Source organism: Dryobates pubescens, chromosome 11 (genome assembly GCF_014839835.1).
Source record: "Dryobates pubescens isolate bDryPub1 chromosome 11, bDryPub1.pri, whole genome shotgun sequence".
Taxonomy (NCBI): Eukaryota; Metazoa; Chordata; class Aves; order Piciformes; family Picidae; genus Dryobates; species Dryobates pubescens.
This window is the reverse complement of record NC_071622.1, coordinates 13,526,977-13,542,538: the sequence shown is the minus strand read 5'-3', so window position 1 is coordinate 13,542,538 and position 15,562 is coordinate 13,526,977. Positions and strand designations below refer to the sequence as shown.

The 15,562-nt window shown below is 45.0% G+C and overlaps 1 protein-coding gene across 1 annotated transcript in view; it reads right to left on the bottom strand.

The window, feature by feature from the left end:
- Nucleotides 1–15,562, bottom strand: part of RGL1 (ral guanine nucleotide dissociation stimulator like 1) — a 76,634-nt gene that overhangs the window by 8,486 nt on the left and 52,586 nt on the right. Inside the window, exons 6-12 of the mRNA XM_009909139.2 lie at nt 13,734–13,867; nt 12,581–12,796; nt 8,280–8,383; nt 6,637–6,721; nt 3,730–3,819; nt 1,403–1,489; nt 66–98 (exon numbers count right to left, since the gene is read on the bottom strand). Coding sequence (XP_009907441.2) covers nt 66–98; nt 1,403–1,489; nt 3,730–3,819; nt 6,637–6,721; nt 8,280–8,383; nt 12,581–12,796; nt 13,734–13,867 — 749 coding nt within the window. The remainder of the gene's footprint in view (nt 1–65; nt 99–1,402; nt 1,490–3,729; nt 3,820–6,636; nt 6,722–8,279; nt 8,384–12,580; nt 12,797–13,733; nt 13,868–15,562) is intronic.

Genomic DNA, 15,562 nt, shown 5'->3' with positions numbered 1-15,562 from the left:
GATGCAGAGACACTTGTCCTTGGCAAGAGAACGCTCTAGAAGACATCACAGAACATTCAACTTACCCTTCGCCTCTTCTCAAAGTTTATCAGGCCACCCTGTTGGAAGGAAGGGGAAGGGATCAGAGTAGAAGAGCATATGCTCAGTTGAATGTAATCACAAACAGGATGAAGCGGCAAGACTAATGTAAAGCACAGACCTGCCCTGAGCAAGGGCCTTCTAAAAATACCTGCTTCCAGACCTGGTATAAGCCCCAGCACTCGTAAAGCTGAGTCCCCAAAGGATATCTGTCCTCATGGCCTACATGGCAATCTGCCCAAGAAGCAAAGCCTGGTACAAGAATGCTCATAAAAGCTGTGTTGAGATCAGGCCTGGAGAATGCTAGTGGGATTTTGCATGCAAGAAACAAGCTTGGCTTTTGCCTGTGCTGTGGGGCTTGAGTTCAGCAGCGTTCCCACTGACCCTCAGGAACACCAGCTGAACACAGCCCATCAGGAACACCAGCTGAACACAACCCATGGACAGAAGGGAAACAGCCAAAAAGAGAATGGACGTCTAGCAACCTTACTGCTTTAGTGCAGTTTGGCAAAACAAATGACAGCCAAAGAGACCAGCAGCTATTGCCAGCCCAGAGAGAAGGGTGCAATCCTAAACACCAGCACAAAGGCAGCTGAGTGCCTGTAGCACAGCTCCTCAAGTGTCTCCATGAATGGGGCCACATTTCAAAGGCGTTTGAAAACCTTTGAACCAAACACCTTGGGAAATCGGCCCCATTCTCAGTCTCTGTTAAACACCAGACTGTTGCAATCCTTTTTCCCTTCCTGTGCTAGATTGGTTCCCTCTGCTTGTTCAGTTTAAAGAGAAAGGGAAAAACCCAAGTCTTGAATCACTTGAGTCAATACTGAGGCACTTCAGTGATCAGTATTTTACCAGTTATTCACAGAAATCCTCACAACTAAAATTCTGGTTTCAGAAAAATAAAACAGAACCATGGAAAGCCTACTGTCCTCATGTTTTTAACCTAAGGATCCAATCACCAAATCACAGAACCACTTTGGTTGGAAGAGTCTTTTAAGATCATCAAGTCCAACCATTAACCCAGCGCCACCAGGTCACCACTAAACCACGTCCCTCGGCACCGCATCTACACAGCTTTGAAACCCCTCCAGGGATGGGGGTTCCAACACCACCCTGGGCAGTGAGATAACTGCACTCAAATTCACACAAGATTCTCGTTGCAAATAAAATTCCTTCATTTCCTTTTGTTGTGTTTTTTTTCTTTTCTATTTTTTTTGACAAGAGATTTTTATGAGCTGCATGAGAATCCAGTAGAAGATACAAGAATGGGCACACTGAGAGCTGGAAGGCTATTTAGGATTCAAAAATAATCATACCACTTTACCTCAACATAGTCCTGAAGGGCTGTGTCAAGCATGATGAGATCAGTGAGGAAGGTCCCAAGGTAAGGAACTGTGCCTTGCATTGCCCCCTGCAAAAGATCAGAGCAACAGTAAGAAAACTAAATAACCAAACAGGGGTCTTATAAATCATGTTTTCTTTCATTCCACCATCCTCAGTATCTAATCTAGAATTGAAATCAAATTCTCATGAGAACAGGATGCTCTCACCAATATTGCCTAGTGGTTTTATACTGCAGTGTTGCCACCCTACCCTGATCTTTAACAGTGGGTCACCAGGAACCCTGCTTGTGGAAGAAGCACTGAGGAAGGACAGGGTCCCTGGTTACCTGCTGCCAGAGAAGGAGCTGAGGACTGGTCCTGCCTAACCTATGAAAGGAGTTTCTGCTTCACTCCACTTGATTTTCACCTGATGATGGTATACCATGAGACAGGCAACTCAAATGCCAAGACTCCAAGAAGTGCCCATCTTCCCCAGCTATTCACCTCATTTTAACAGTAATGATTCATGTTGTAAACCTTCTCAGCTGCTAGAAGCTGTGGAGTTCATGTTTCCACACACTTGTGAAGGAAATGCTTTTTCCTACCATCCAAAAGGATATGGATTTTTCCCAGTTGAATTAAAAGTGATATGCAACACTTTGGCCTCCCTGTCATAGTATCAGTCAGGGTTGGAAGGGACCACAAGGATCATCTAGTTCCAAACCCCCTGCCATGGGCAGGGACACCCCACACTAGATCAGGCTGGCCAGAGCCTCATCCAGCCTGGGCTTAAAAACCTCCAGGGCTGGGGCCTCAACCACCTCCCTGGACAACCCATTCCAGGGCTTCACCACTCTCACGGTGAAGAACTTCCTCCTCACGTCCAGCCTGAATCTCCCCACCTCCAGCTTCATTCCATTCCCCCTAGTCCTATCACTACCTGATATCCTGAGAAGTCCCTCCCCAGCCTTCTTGTAGGCCCCCTTCAGATACTGGAAGGCCACAATAAGGTCACCTCAGAGCTTTCTCTCCTCCAGACTGAACAGCCCCAAACTGTCCCAGATTTCTCTTCCCCTGTGCTTTTAAATCTTTGCCAACTTGGACACAGAAGCCATTTTTATCAGCAGACTGGAAAGTGGACGCATTTTACAAAGCCATGTCTGTAGAATTCTCTGTATGTCAGAAGCATCATGACCTTGCTTAAAAAAGATTCTTGCTCTGGTTAGAGTCAATTTTCTTGATCACAAGAATTCCAGTATTTACATTACCTATCTTACTACATGGAATTGTGTGGTTTTCCATCTGTTTCTCTCTAAAGGGTAACAAGAGTGGTTAATGGGAGGGCAGAAACTAGACAGTTGAAAAAGATGAACACATGTTTGTATTCATCAATCATTTCATAAAAAAAATCACAGACTGGCTTGGGTTGGGAGGGACCTTCAGGTATCATCTAGTCCAACCCTCAGCAATGAGCAGGGACACCTGCAGCTAGAGCAGGATGCACACAGCTCCATCCAACCTCACCTGGAATGGTTCCACCACCTCTCTGGGAAACCTGGGTAGTGTCTCACCACCTTCAGTGGAACAGGTATCCTTGTGGCTAGCCTAAATGTCTCTTTTTTAGTTTAACACCATCACCTGTCATCCTGTCACAACAGGCCCTGCTAAAAAGTCTGTCCCCAGCTTTCTGGGTGGCCCCTTTAAGCACTGAAAGACCACAAGAAGGTCTCCCTGGAGCCTTCTATTCTCCAGGCTGAACAACCCCAAGTGTCTGAAGCCTGGCCTCACAGTAGAAGGCTTCTAGCTCTCACATCAGTGCTGTGGCCTCCTCTGGCCTCACTCCACTAGGTCCATGTCTCTGCTGTGCCAAGGACTCCACAGCTGGCCCCAGCACTGCAGGTGGGGGTCTCAGCAGAGCAGTGGGGCAGAATCCCCTCCCTCCACCTGCTGCCCACACTGCTGGGGATCAGCCCAGCACATGGTGAGTTCTGGGGCTGTGAGTGGGTGGTGCTGGCTCACATTGAGATGCTATGTGCACATTTTATACACACAGAGAGCACTACCTGCTCACTGTGATCCACAGCAGAAGGGGATATATTTACAGAGCCAGGCTGCACAGTCATTCTCAACCTTTCAGTTCACTTGCTTTTTGTCAGCTAATTGACAGCAGTGCTGTGGTTGTTGCTCTTGACAGAGTGCACATTATGAGCATCACCCACTGCGTGCTGGCTTTGTAAAACACCTTTTCAGATTTGGCTTCTGCCATTCAGCAGTTAGGGTTAATCATGTTACCAGCACAAAAAGGGGAGGAAAAGGACCCCAAACATACCATATCTTTTTGACTTTGCAGCCGTCTCTGGGTCCTCTTCTGGGTTTCTTTCACGCTGCTGTCCAAATTTGCAAATTTGGATGTTCCTTCCTGTGAGGTAAGGGAGAATTAAACACAATTAATGCAGGAGCGAAGTGGTGAGCTGGCAGCTGCACTGCTGTCAAATAATTGCAGATACAGTTAACCAGGCAAGCTAGGCCAGAACAAACACTCGCTGTGCAGGTTCATGTGTGGAGGTACACGTGCTAATTTTCTGGGAGTGGTACACTGGGGATTCTGAACAAAATCCCACAAGGTGACTGACTGTGAGGGAAGTTTCCTCCAAGATGCCTCTGCTCTGGCCAAAGCTAAGTGCTACTCAGAGTCTCTTGGGAGTTTAAATCGGAGAAGTTTGATGTACTTCAGGTGGCCAGATGCTTCTCTGAACTCCAGACAACTCTCAATCTCAGGATCTCTGTTTAATTTCCTTGCCAGGACTGCTACAAGTAAACATCTCTCTATGTTATGTAATGCTTTGTGGTTCTTTCTATGCCACAACACAGAGATCCAGCAACTACCCTCTCTGGCTTATTGACTGACCAAAACCACGCAGGAAAAGTAAGTAATAGGTTTTCATCTCCACAATTCAAGCTTTCCTGTGAATGGATAAACTATTTCACAACAGATCCTTTAGCCTTTGTTCCTCTAAATCCATACAGGACACTGGGAGTTACTGTTCTTTCTTCCAGTGGTTGGATAAGTAGGGGATGAATCACTATCCATGGCTTTTTAAGACAAAACAACAGCCTGTGCTTGTAAAAATCCTCTCATTACAACATCTACTTCTCTCAGTCACAGCTAATGATCAGGTCACTCAAACTGTATTTCCTTCCTCAGCTGCAGAACAGGAGTGAATGAAGGAGCGTTGTCTCTATGTCTTCAAGACACTGAAAAGTTACAGTGGAGATTCTCAAACAGCAGCTGGGATGGGTTAGCACAGAAGCTACAACTGCAGCTCGCAGCAGGGCTGTTGTCTGGGGAGGAGAGCACACAGTGCTCCCTCTCTCGTGCTGGCCAACCTGTTCCATAGGGCATTTTGCCGGCCCTGTACTGAAATGTGCAGGATGGGTAGCAAGGCCAAACACAGCTTCCCTGGAGGGACTATTTATAGTAAAAGAAAACAAAGCTATTCAGGATTCAGTGGTCATCAATCCTCCCATTGCTGCAGAATGGTCCAAGAGGAGAAGTAGGAGAGAGGTTCTAGCTACTCTGTGGAACCTTTCTCCTCTCACTGCTTTCAAAATGGTCTGCCAAGCCACTTAGGGAGAGCGATTTGTTGGGAGCCAGAAGGTCTGGGCTCAGACTGAGCTGTTGTTCTGTCTTTCTAATATTTAGTTTAAAAAGCTGTTCTGAACACACATTTTCCCTCTGTGCTTGCCTCACCTGCTTTAAAACAGCTACAGCTGTTGATAAATATATGAGAAACAAAACAGGGAGAGGTTTGAATGTGTTCACCCATCAGTCTCTTGAGCAAAACAGTGTTTCAGATACCCAGGCAAGGAGTAAGGTACAAATGCCAGGCTGACTGGAGAGAACTGCCAAGAACTGGTTTACTGAAACTTTTTTATGTAAACAGAAAAATCTGCCACAAATCTTCCTTAGTTTCTACAGAACATAACCTTTCCCTGCTATTCTTCCTCACTCCTTTCAAGCTCCTGAGCTTGTTGGGGTTCACCCAGGAGAGTGCAGAAGTCAAATTGTTTCAGACAGAGCCTGCTTTGTTGTCCATCTGGCCACACACAGAGCAGGAAGCCTGTTCCTTGAAATCCCCAGCCCTGTTTTCTAGTTCCAAGAAAGGTACAGGATAGTTGGATAAACATCTTGGTTTAATTCCTCAGCTGAAGCTGAGTGGCATTGTTCCAGTGAAATCTAAAGCACTACTGTGGTGACACCCAGTTGAGAATCTTGTTTGGAGCTGCTCTGCACTCACCAGTGCAAGCCTGAGCCTTCTCAGGGTTGCTCAGGGGGTGCACAAGTTTTTCTCCTTGTACAGAGCAGCTATTCTTGACATAGGCATCACCATGCCCAAGGGAGTGTTAGCTGTGACCTAACTGCAGCAACATGACATTCAACTTGAAGGGCCTTGCTGCCTTGTGAACAAGTCCACAGAGAATCTGAGCTGTGCAGCCTGTTCTCTGTGGGTATCCAAGCTCAACATGCTGATGCTAGTGTAGCTTCATAGAATGGCTTGGGTTGGAAGGGACTTTTGAAGGTAATATATCCCAAGTTCCCTTTCAGTTAGCAGGGACATCTACAGGATGCTCACAGCCCCAGATAACTTCACATGGAATGTTTCCAGTGATGGGGCATCTACCACCTCTCTGGGCAACCTGGGACAATGTCAAGAATTTCTGGTCTAATTTGTTCTAGTCTCAGTCTCCCTCTTTTTTTAAACCATCATGCCTTGTCCTGTCACAACAGACCCTGCTGAAAGGTCCCCAGCTTTCCGAAAGGCCACAAGAAGGTCTCCGTGGAGCCTTCTGTTCTCCAGGTTGAACAACTCCAGCTCTCTCAGCCTGGCCTCACAGCAGAGGCTTCCAGCCCTCCCATCATTGCTATGGCCTCCCCTAGCCCTACTCCAACAGGTCCATGTCTCTGCTGTGCTGAGGACTCCAGAGCTGGCCCCAACACTGCAGGTGGGGTCTCAGCAGAGTGGAGCAGAGGGGCAGAATCCCCTCCCTCCACCTGCTGGAACTACAAAATCACCTCTCAGCCCAGCAGAAAAGCTCCAAGTTTTACAGACCTCTCCTGCTTAAAGCACCACATCCAGTATCACAGGGAGAGCTGAGCTTTGGCAGTTGGTTAGAGAAAGGGCTAACCTCAGCTTTGACTGTGATCACAAACATTGCAATTCAAGCTAAGTCTCACCTTCATCAGCAGCTCCCTAGTTGTCATATAGTTGTCATGGTCTGAGAAGGTATCGGACAGCTCCTCCAACAGCAGCACTGCATCTCTGCAACAGGGAAAGATGGAGTCATTTGTGCTAGCAGTAAGCACTCTAAGTCAGACCAGGCCAGTATTTTTTCTTATGTGTCATTAACAGTTGGGCATATAAAAGACACCACCACCAAAATGTATCCAGTGAGATGTGGCACCTCTACTAGGAACCTTCCTGGGATCATCTGGTGCACCCAATAAATTTAGGCTTTATTTGACAGCATCACAAATGCCACAGGTGTGCAGACCCAGAGCAGGGCTTTCAATCACACTGCAGGGCATGAGACTGTGGTTCTAAGAAGGTAGTTACATGGATTCAAAGGAACAGAAAAATAGCAGAGAGAGGTATCTCAAGCACTTCATTTTTGACCTTGCTCCATGCACTCTGAAAAGCTAGAAGCATTTAAGTGTATTCTATTGCCCAGTGATAAAAAAAACAAGGTCACAGAATGGTTTGGGTTGGCAGGGACCCTTAAAGGTCATCCAGTCCAACTCCCCTGCAGTCAGCAGGGACATCTTTACCTTAATCAGGTTGTCAGAGCCGTGTCCAACCCAACCTTGAAAGATGGCAATGTTCTGATCAGGAACACAGGGCAGCAGAAGGAAAGGCCCACCTCTGTGCAGGAGAAATGCAGCAGTGTACTATGTGACAGAGGGGCAGTTTCCTTTGTTTATCAGATGCAAAGGAATGAAATCTTTCCTTCTCAAAAGGAACAAGCAGGACACCATCTTTCCTACACAGAGATTTCTGGTGTCTTTGGCATGCAGTAAATACAGCAGCTGCATATAAAGGTATTCCCCTAGAAGAAATCCTGTCTTCAGTACAGACTGAGGTTTTGTAGTCTGGGGATATGTTTAAGAAAAGATCAGGACTAGTGGGGCATTAGCAAGGGTTTGTCACAACCTGAACCTCCTCCAACTTCACACACATATCTGCCATGGCTGTTGTACTCTGTATGTTATTCCCTATAAGCTTTTCACTTTGCAAGAGCAGAGCCTAACATACAACTCAGGATAAACCTGGGATGAGAAGGAGGGACCAAGAACAGTAAGTTGACCCACTCTAACAATGGTGATAACTGTGTTTAAGACCTGGCTGGATGAGACACTGAATAACATGGTCTAGTAGGAGGTGTCCTTGCCCATGGCAAAGGGGTTGGAACTAGAGGATCTTTGAAGTCCTTTCAACTCAAGCCATTCTATGAAGACTCTATGATTCAAAGGAGAAAAGACAACAGGCAAGTACCACAGTGCCCTTGTGCTGAACTTCTGAGAGTGGTAGGCATGAGCTGGGTGGGTAGCTAGTCCCACAGCTTTTCAAAATAGGTTGTGGAAGATCCAATATGCTATAAAAGCCAGAAGAGACCCGGTATCCCTGAGGGCAGGTTGCCCCTTCAGTATGAAAGAGGAGTTCATGTCTGAGCCTCACAGGAATGAGGAGCTCTTCTGAGAGAACAGATGTCCATGAAGGAGCAGAACAGGAAGACTGAGAAGACAAGATGAAAAGACAGAATACTGAGTTTTTTGCCTTTGTTTGGGACTAGCCACAGAAGCAGGAGGAGGAGACAACTTACTTTGCAACACATGCCCAGGACCTCTTTAGCCGAAAGATGGAGTTGGACTGCAGTGCTGAAATGATGGCCCTCAAGGAGGAAAAATTCTTCAGCATCCTACATTCCTGTGAAAGGAGTGGTTAGAAATACAGGAGCATTAAATGTCAGCATTACCATCATGCAAGTGCTCTTCTGTTTGACCGTTGTCATGCTTGCTACACATTCCCACTGCTAAGCAGGCAGCTGTACAAATATTGAGCATCAAAAATATCACTCCCCCATCTCCAGTCACCTAGCACTTTATGGGCTTTGGCACTTAAATCTTGTTTTCCTCACTTTCATATATTTGTGGTGATGTTGCAGTGCTACAGGTTCCAGTCCTAGTAAAAATAAAAGTGGAACAGAGTCTACAAATCTGGGCTAAAGAGCACAAATGTTACACTTCTTAAAAAGCCCTTTATAGTTACTGACCCCTTTTAGCCTTCAGGTGAAAAACCCAGGCTTTGCCTCCATGTATGTGGTATTTAAACTGTAACCCCTCCATCACCTAAGTGTCAATTAAAAACAAAGACCTGCAAAGGAATAACCTGTTATTCAAGTATGTGCACACTCTTAGAGAGAAAAACCTTCACCACTCATCCAGAGCTGGGGTCAAATCCTAACAGGTTCAAGAACGTTTCTTATGCAGCATCTCTGTGGCAGAAGCTCTGATGGAAAAGCACACTGAAAAACTTGATTCTCAAAAAAAATAGCACAGATTCCTGGCAATGCAGGTAGAAGCAAGGAGGAGGTGGGGAAAGTCTGGCCTGTGACTCTTCAAGGAACTGCTGTTTATCTGTCGGTGGCTCATGAAGTAGGGCAAGGGCACCACAGACTTAAGGAACTCTCACACAAATAGAAGCCCTCACACAGAGGCATCTGTACGTGGAAATTTAGCAGACAACACACAGGAGAGTTTGACTGCATGGAGAGGAGTGTTTACTAAACTGCAGTGCCACTTTTGCACATTTTGATGCAGCTGATTGCTAAAGTAATAATACTGACTATGCAAAGAAGCCTTACAGTGAAACAGACATCATTCATCTTCTTTGTAAGATGAACAAATATGATTTCAGCACAAACAGCTCTGCTCATGAGTTGCATTACAACTGAACAACTAAGGCAAGAACTTTTACTCCCATTTATTCACCTAAAAATCATCTCTGTGAAGCTTAGGAGGCTACATTTAACATCTTGTGGCTTAAGGAGACTGACTGGGCGGACTTGAAGCAGTTAGCCTAGACAAAGACAGAGTCCGAGATTGTGAGGTAGGACATGCAAGACCTGAAAGTTATTTGTGCAAGGTTTGGGGCCAAAGGAGCTAGACAACAGCTCTTCTTCAGGGACTGACACATGTAAGAATCAGATCTTTGTGTTAAACTTGAAATTCAGGTGGGGACAACACAAATTCAGAGGCACAAACATTCAGATTTCCTTCCCCCCCACCCCTGCAAATACAAGAGGAGTTTGGACTGGAAGATGCAGTCTGGAAGCAGCCTGACTTAATTGCACATTGCCTCATTTAGAGCACATTAGGAATTCAATATTGGATTTTGTGTTCTTAATGATTTAACTGACTGCAGACTGAACTTCAGCAAGCTTTCATTTGTATAGAAGAAGGATTTTTAAGAGTGGTTTGAATAACTTTGCTTCATGCTGTGTCCTTCACAAGGGGAAAACCAGAAAGAATCCTGTGCAGAAACAGCTTTGATTTAAACAAAAATACAATTAAGTGTAACAGGATATTCATTATTTCATTTTACTTCTTATTTTTAAAGAAAATACTGTGTCCATGAAATTGGCTGCTCCTGCTCAGGAATCTTAGATCTAGGTGGAGCAGAGAGGCCTGGCAGCTAGAAAAAGACTTCAGTTTATCTTGCAAACCAAGAAAATGGACCCAGAAAGTCACAGCCAGATAACAACCATGGAACTCCACACTGCTGTGTTACAGAGTTAGCTGTCAGTGAATAACTGCACTCTAATGAGTGGATTAGTTTCTAATTCAGGCACCTAACTATTCCAAATGCTCATTTGCATGCACAAAGCAAGCTGCTCTCTTCAGAAGTGGGCAGCTAAGTACACATGCAACAGGCTGTTCTACATGTGCAATTATTGTCCAGAGCATGCACATGCATTTTTCATGTGCTTACCTAAGACTCAGCTATTTAATTATGTGTATCAGTTAAGCAAAGGGACAGCCACTGAATCAAGGGAGGGGAAGAACAAAGCTCCCCGTCCCCAGAACACATACACTGAGTGTGCTGCCTGTCCTGGCTGCCACAGCTTGAGCAGGAAGCAGCTTTGGACTTGCTTGCCCAGCTGCAGTCCAGAAAGGTTCCTTTTACTGGTGCCTTCTTGAGCTTAGAGATCTACACTCAGAAAGTGGGAATCCAGCTTCCTAATCCAGCCACATGGGCTATAAAGCAGCCATCAGATGATAACACAAATGAGTGGATGTAAGTGTCGGAAGAGAGGTGACAGACTTCCTTCCCCATACCAGCTTCCTGAAGCATGCAGTGGCCCCAGCTGAAGTGCCAGGACTAACAATACTGTCTCGGGAAGCACAGAAAGGGCATTGTCAAGGCTGGAGAGCTTGGCTTGAGCTTTGCATGGCTGCTTATTTTGTCCAGCTCGGAAAGAATCCGTGGGATTCTTAAAATGAAAGTCCACGCATGTCCATATGGAAGTGCTTCAAGGTTCTCTTCAGAAGAGAGAGATCTAGTCGAGTGCCAGCTGCCCAGTGCTCTGAAGGGCAGTTACAAAGATTACTGTAAAATATTAAAGATAAAATCTAAGAAATGAGCAAACTGGAGTTATGTGAAGAAGGCATGCAAACCTTTTCATGCAAAGATGAAGAAACACCTAATCTGCTACGAGAGAATGGAATTGAAGGTTGAAAATGTGCTCAAGAAACACGTGAGACTGATAAAGCAGAAGAGGAGGAGACTGGCATCATGCTGTAACTCTATACTTATTTTTTCTGGTGACTGCTGCACCTCTCACCCCACCACGTCCAGCTGGTTTGTACACCTGATGTAAACTGTGAGTAACTCAGTGGCAAACTACCTTTCAGCCTCAAGAACTTTTCAAAACAAAGCATTGTATTTACTTTACTTTCAACATAAGTGATTGTCCCTCTGTACTGGTGAGGCCACACCTTGAATACTGGGTTCAGTTATGGGGCCCTCTCCACAAGAACGACATTAAGGTGCTGGAGTGTGGTCAAAGAGGGCCACAAAGCTGGTGAAGGGTCTGGAGAACAGGTCTGGTGAGGAGCAGCTGAGGGAAGCAGGGTTGTTTAGTCTGGAGAAAAGAAGGATAAGGGGAGACCTTCTGGCTCTCTACAATCCCCTGAAAGGAGGCTGGAGTCAGGTTGGAGTTGGTCTCTTCTCCCTATTAACAAGTGATAGGACAAGAGGAAAATGCCTCAAGTTGCACCAGGGGAGGGTTACATTGGGTATTAGAAAAAACTTCCTCATTGAAAGAGTTCCCAAAGACTGGAACAGGGTCCCAAGGGAGGTGGTTGAGTCCCCCCTGGAGATGTTTTAAAAAGGCAGACACGTGGTGCTGAGGGCCATGGTTTAGTACCAGCCTTGGCAGAGTTAAAGAGTGGTTGGACTCAATGATTGATATTGAAGGTCTTTCCCATGCAAAATGATTCTTTAATTGCGTGATGAATATGAAGGTATGAAGACATAAACAGCTGTGCTGTTCTCTACCACATCTGATTTCGGCTCCCACTGTTCTTCATAGACAGAGGAGAGGGAGCACTTTGCTCATTGACTGAACATTAATGGCCCAAGACAGGTGACCACAAAGCTTATTCTGCCTGCACCACTGCCAGTCCAACTCCACTCTTGTTGAATGTTCCTTTGAAAACAAGTCTAACCTTTGAATGCTATCAACCTTTGGATTCTATCAAGCATCAGTTCACTTCTTTCACTGATAGGAGCAGTATTTCCTTCCTAGGGAAGTGGTTGAATTTACCCCTGTCTTATCATAAATCTTATATTACCAAGTATATGGCACTCCCCATCTGCCTCACCCACTAATTAGAGCTCCCAGCCCTGTGAAGAGTCCAGTACCAACCCTATTTCCATGGTGGGGAAGAAGCTAAGGAGAGGAAGGGGAATACTTCATCTGTTATTACAAAGAAAAGCAGTCCAAAATAGAAAGATTTAGAGCTAAGATATTCACTGGCCTGGGACCAATGCATACAACCCCTTTATCCCCTCCCACCTCCCACACCAGAAACATTAAAGAATAGAGAATCAAAGCTTTACATGTGCAACATGAATCCACTTCTCAATAATCTTGGCTCTTTGCTGTGTTTTGAGTTCCCTGTTCTTCATGACAGTGCTGAGAACACAATTGGTAACTGCATTGAACTGAATGATGGTGGCTCTGATGGTTGGCACCAGGTGCTTGTTTTCTTCCTTGTCCCTTCGAGACCAGATGCTTCCCAAACAGTGGTGGGAAACAACTTTCTGGAAGAGTTTCTAGAGTGAAATAGAGATTTTTTTTATGTCAGCAGGATTCTCCTAGACCTCTATTGTCCACATGACAGTGAAGAATGTTTACAGGACAAATTTTATCTAAATCTAATGTGATATTAAAAAGGTAAAGATTTACTTTCTCTTAGTTTAAAATAAGACACCTTGGCATATTATTTATAGGCTTGATGCTCTAGAAAACCTGTCAGCTAAATAGTCCTGGGAAAATCAGAGGCAGCTTTAGATCAGTTACATGACCAAGGGGAAAGGGAAAAAAACCCCAAAAGATACAGTGATGTTTTGAAGGAGATTAATATAGACAAACCAAATCAGAACACTATGTATTACCTGTACATCTTTAGGCCAGATAGTAACACAGTCAAAATGTGCTATATCTCAGATGTCAAACACTGAACTTTGCCAAGAAGGCTGCACAGTTTACAGGCACACCTCAAAGAAACCCAACCAAAACTTCAGAACGACTGAAGGAAAAAAGTCCAGTGAAGGAAGCAAGTTTGGTTAACCAAGCAGAGCTGTGCTGTGTGTCCCAACAACCTGCACAATCCCATCATGGTGCGGGGTTGGGAAGGACCTCTGGAGATCATCCAGTCCAACCCCCCTGCTAAAGCAGGGTCACCTACAGCAGGTTGCCCAGGATCACAATGTCCAGGTGGGTTTGGAATGTGTCCAGAGAAGGAGACTCCACAGCCTCTCTGGGCAGCCTGCTCCAGGGCTCCAGCACCCTCACAGCAAAGTTCTTCTTGATGTTGAGGTGCAACCTCCTCCATTCCTGTTTGTGCCCACTGCTCCTTGTCTTATAACTGAAAAGATGTTTCACCTGCTTTTGAGCACTGTACTTATACAGACAGAAATTTAAAAGCAGACTACAGAAACCCAGCACTATTTCCCCTCACATCTCAAGCTCTACATTTATTCTACATACAGCATCCATGTATGTTAACTGTTCAGCCACTAGGTCCTCTTGGAAAGAAGAGAATTCTACATCATCTTCACATTGGATCTCCAGTTCCTCTTTATGATCCAGGTCACAGAAGGTAATATTAATGAAGTTGTCACCTGTCCAGGATAAAAAACACAACTTAATAAACATGTACAGCAAGCAGGGAATCAAAGCAGAAGTTTAAGAGATCACAGTATATATTGCAGCAGAACGCTCCAAGGGGGCCGCCTGATGTCATGGTCCCACTGTGCTGCATGTTTTAGCAAGAAAGATGCTGACCTGTAGATTAAATTGGCAAACAAAAGGTGGAAGAAACAGAGACAGAGTTAGAATTGAGCTGTTCAGGGATTCTTAGCAGAGAAATGGCTTAACCCATTTTCTAACCTTTCTTCTGAAAGAAGAAACATCAACCACCCCCAACAAAAATTCCTTGTCAGCACTGCTGAATTTTGCTAATCTAAATGTCAGTATTTATGCATTTTATAATCTGTAAACCACAAAAAATAAACTGCAGAGGAACAAGATTGCAGTTGTCTCCCCAAAATACTGCACTGGGAATGCTCTTACGTCCAGATTTCATCTCCCACATGTGAAAATAAAGAGAGCTATCAGGTTTCTTGGCACCATTTGTGGCTACATAGGCTGTACTGAAGAAAGTTTATTCCAGCATCCCTCACCTTCCCTCTCTGGGAATGCTTCCCAGCAAAAGGAATACCATCTGCAGCACTCAGCTGAATGCTTCAGCTAAACTTGCACTGGGCATCATTGAAGAGGTGGGAGAAGAGAGCTGTTTCAATCAAGTCCTGTGCAGAAGGGAAGGGATTGCATGGATATTCCCATGCCACCTTCTGGCTCCCACAAGTCAGGAACAAAGCCATATTAAAACACAAAGAAACATGCACTTGTTTCCCATGGTGGAGGAGGAAGTCAAACAGAAAACTCCTGAAAACAAATCCTCTTCCTAATCCCTTTTACCATAAGGCAGCAGTAACTCCCTGAGAAGGAAGGGAAAACAAAGTGGACTTGAAGACTAACACCACAAGCACTGAGCTTACTACCAAGGAGATTTCATTAACAACAGCATGCAGTGCATGTCCGAGTATGTTGTGCAACACTTCATTACCCAACTAAAGCAAACATGAAAGCAACAAAAGCAGATAAAGTGAGACTTCATCACTGGTTGTCAAAATACTCTGGTTTTCCTTTCTTCAGCCATTAGCACAAAAACAAACCAACAAACAAAAAACCCCAATCAGCAACGCTAATTGCTGCAGTTTTGATGCAAGAAATTAGGGGTACAGGCTGCACCCAGACTTCCATCTGTACAGTCACTGACAGAGCTGAACTCGATAAATGGAGACCTCTGTCCCAGCAGGGTTTTTCTGTGGCTGTTTTGTAACAATACACATAATTAAATGGACTTCTGCTGAACTGTTACAAGAGTCACACTTTTTTCCTCTCTCTTTTTGGCTGTGTAACTCCTCGCTTTCCTTTTGGCTCTTGAAATTCAACTGAAAGTTCTCATCATTGCCTACTCAAATCCTCACACTATGCCTCTTTTTCTCCCATCTTTCTCACCTTCATAACCATGTAACCAGTCTTTTCTATACCCTTCAAGAAGCTGGAATCCTCTTGTACTCAAGCATCTCATCATCTTCAAATCACCCAGATCCACTTAACCCTCTCCGAGCCCAGCTGCCCTCTTGACTTTGCTGAGGGCAACCACGTGCCCCTTCTGCATTTGCAGTCTCTGACTCACCTTGGGTTGCATTGCTCAAGCTGCAAGAAGTGAGGCCAGGAACAGCTTTTAT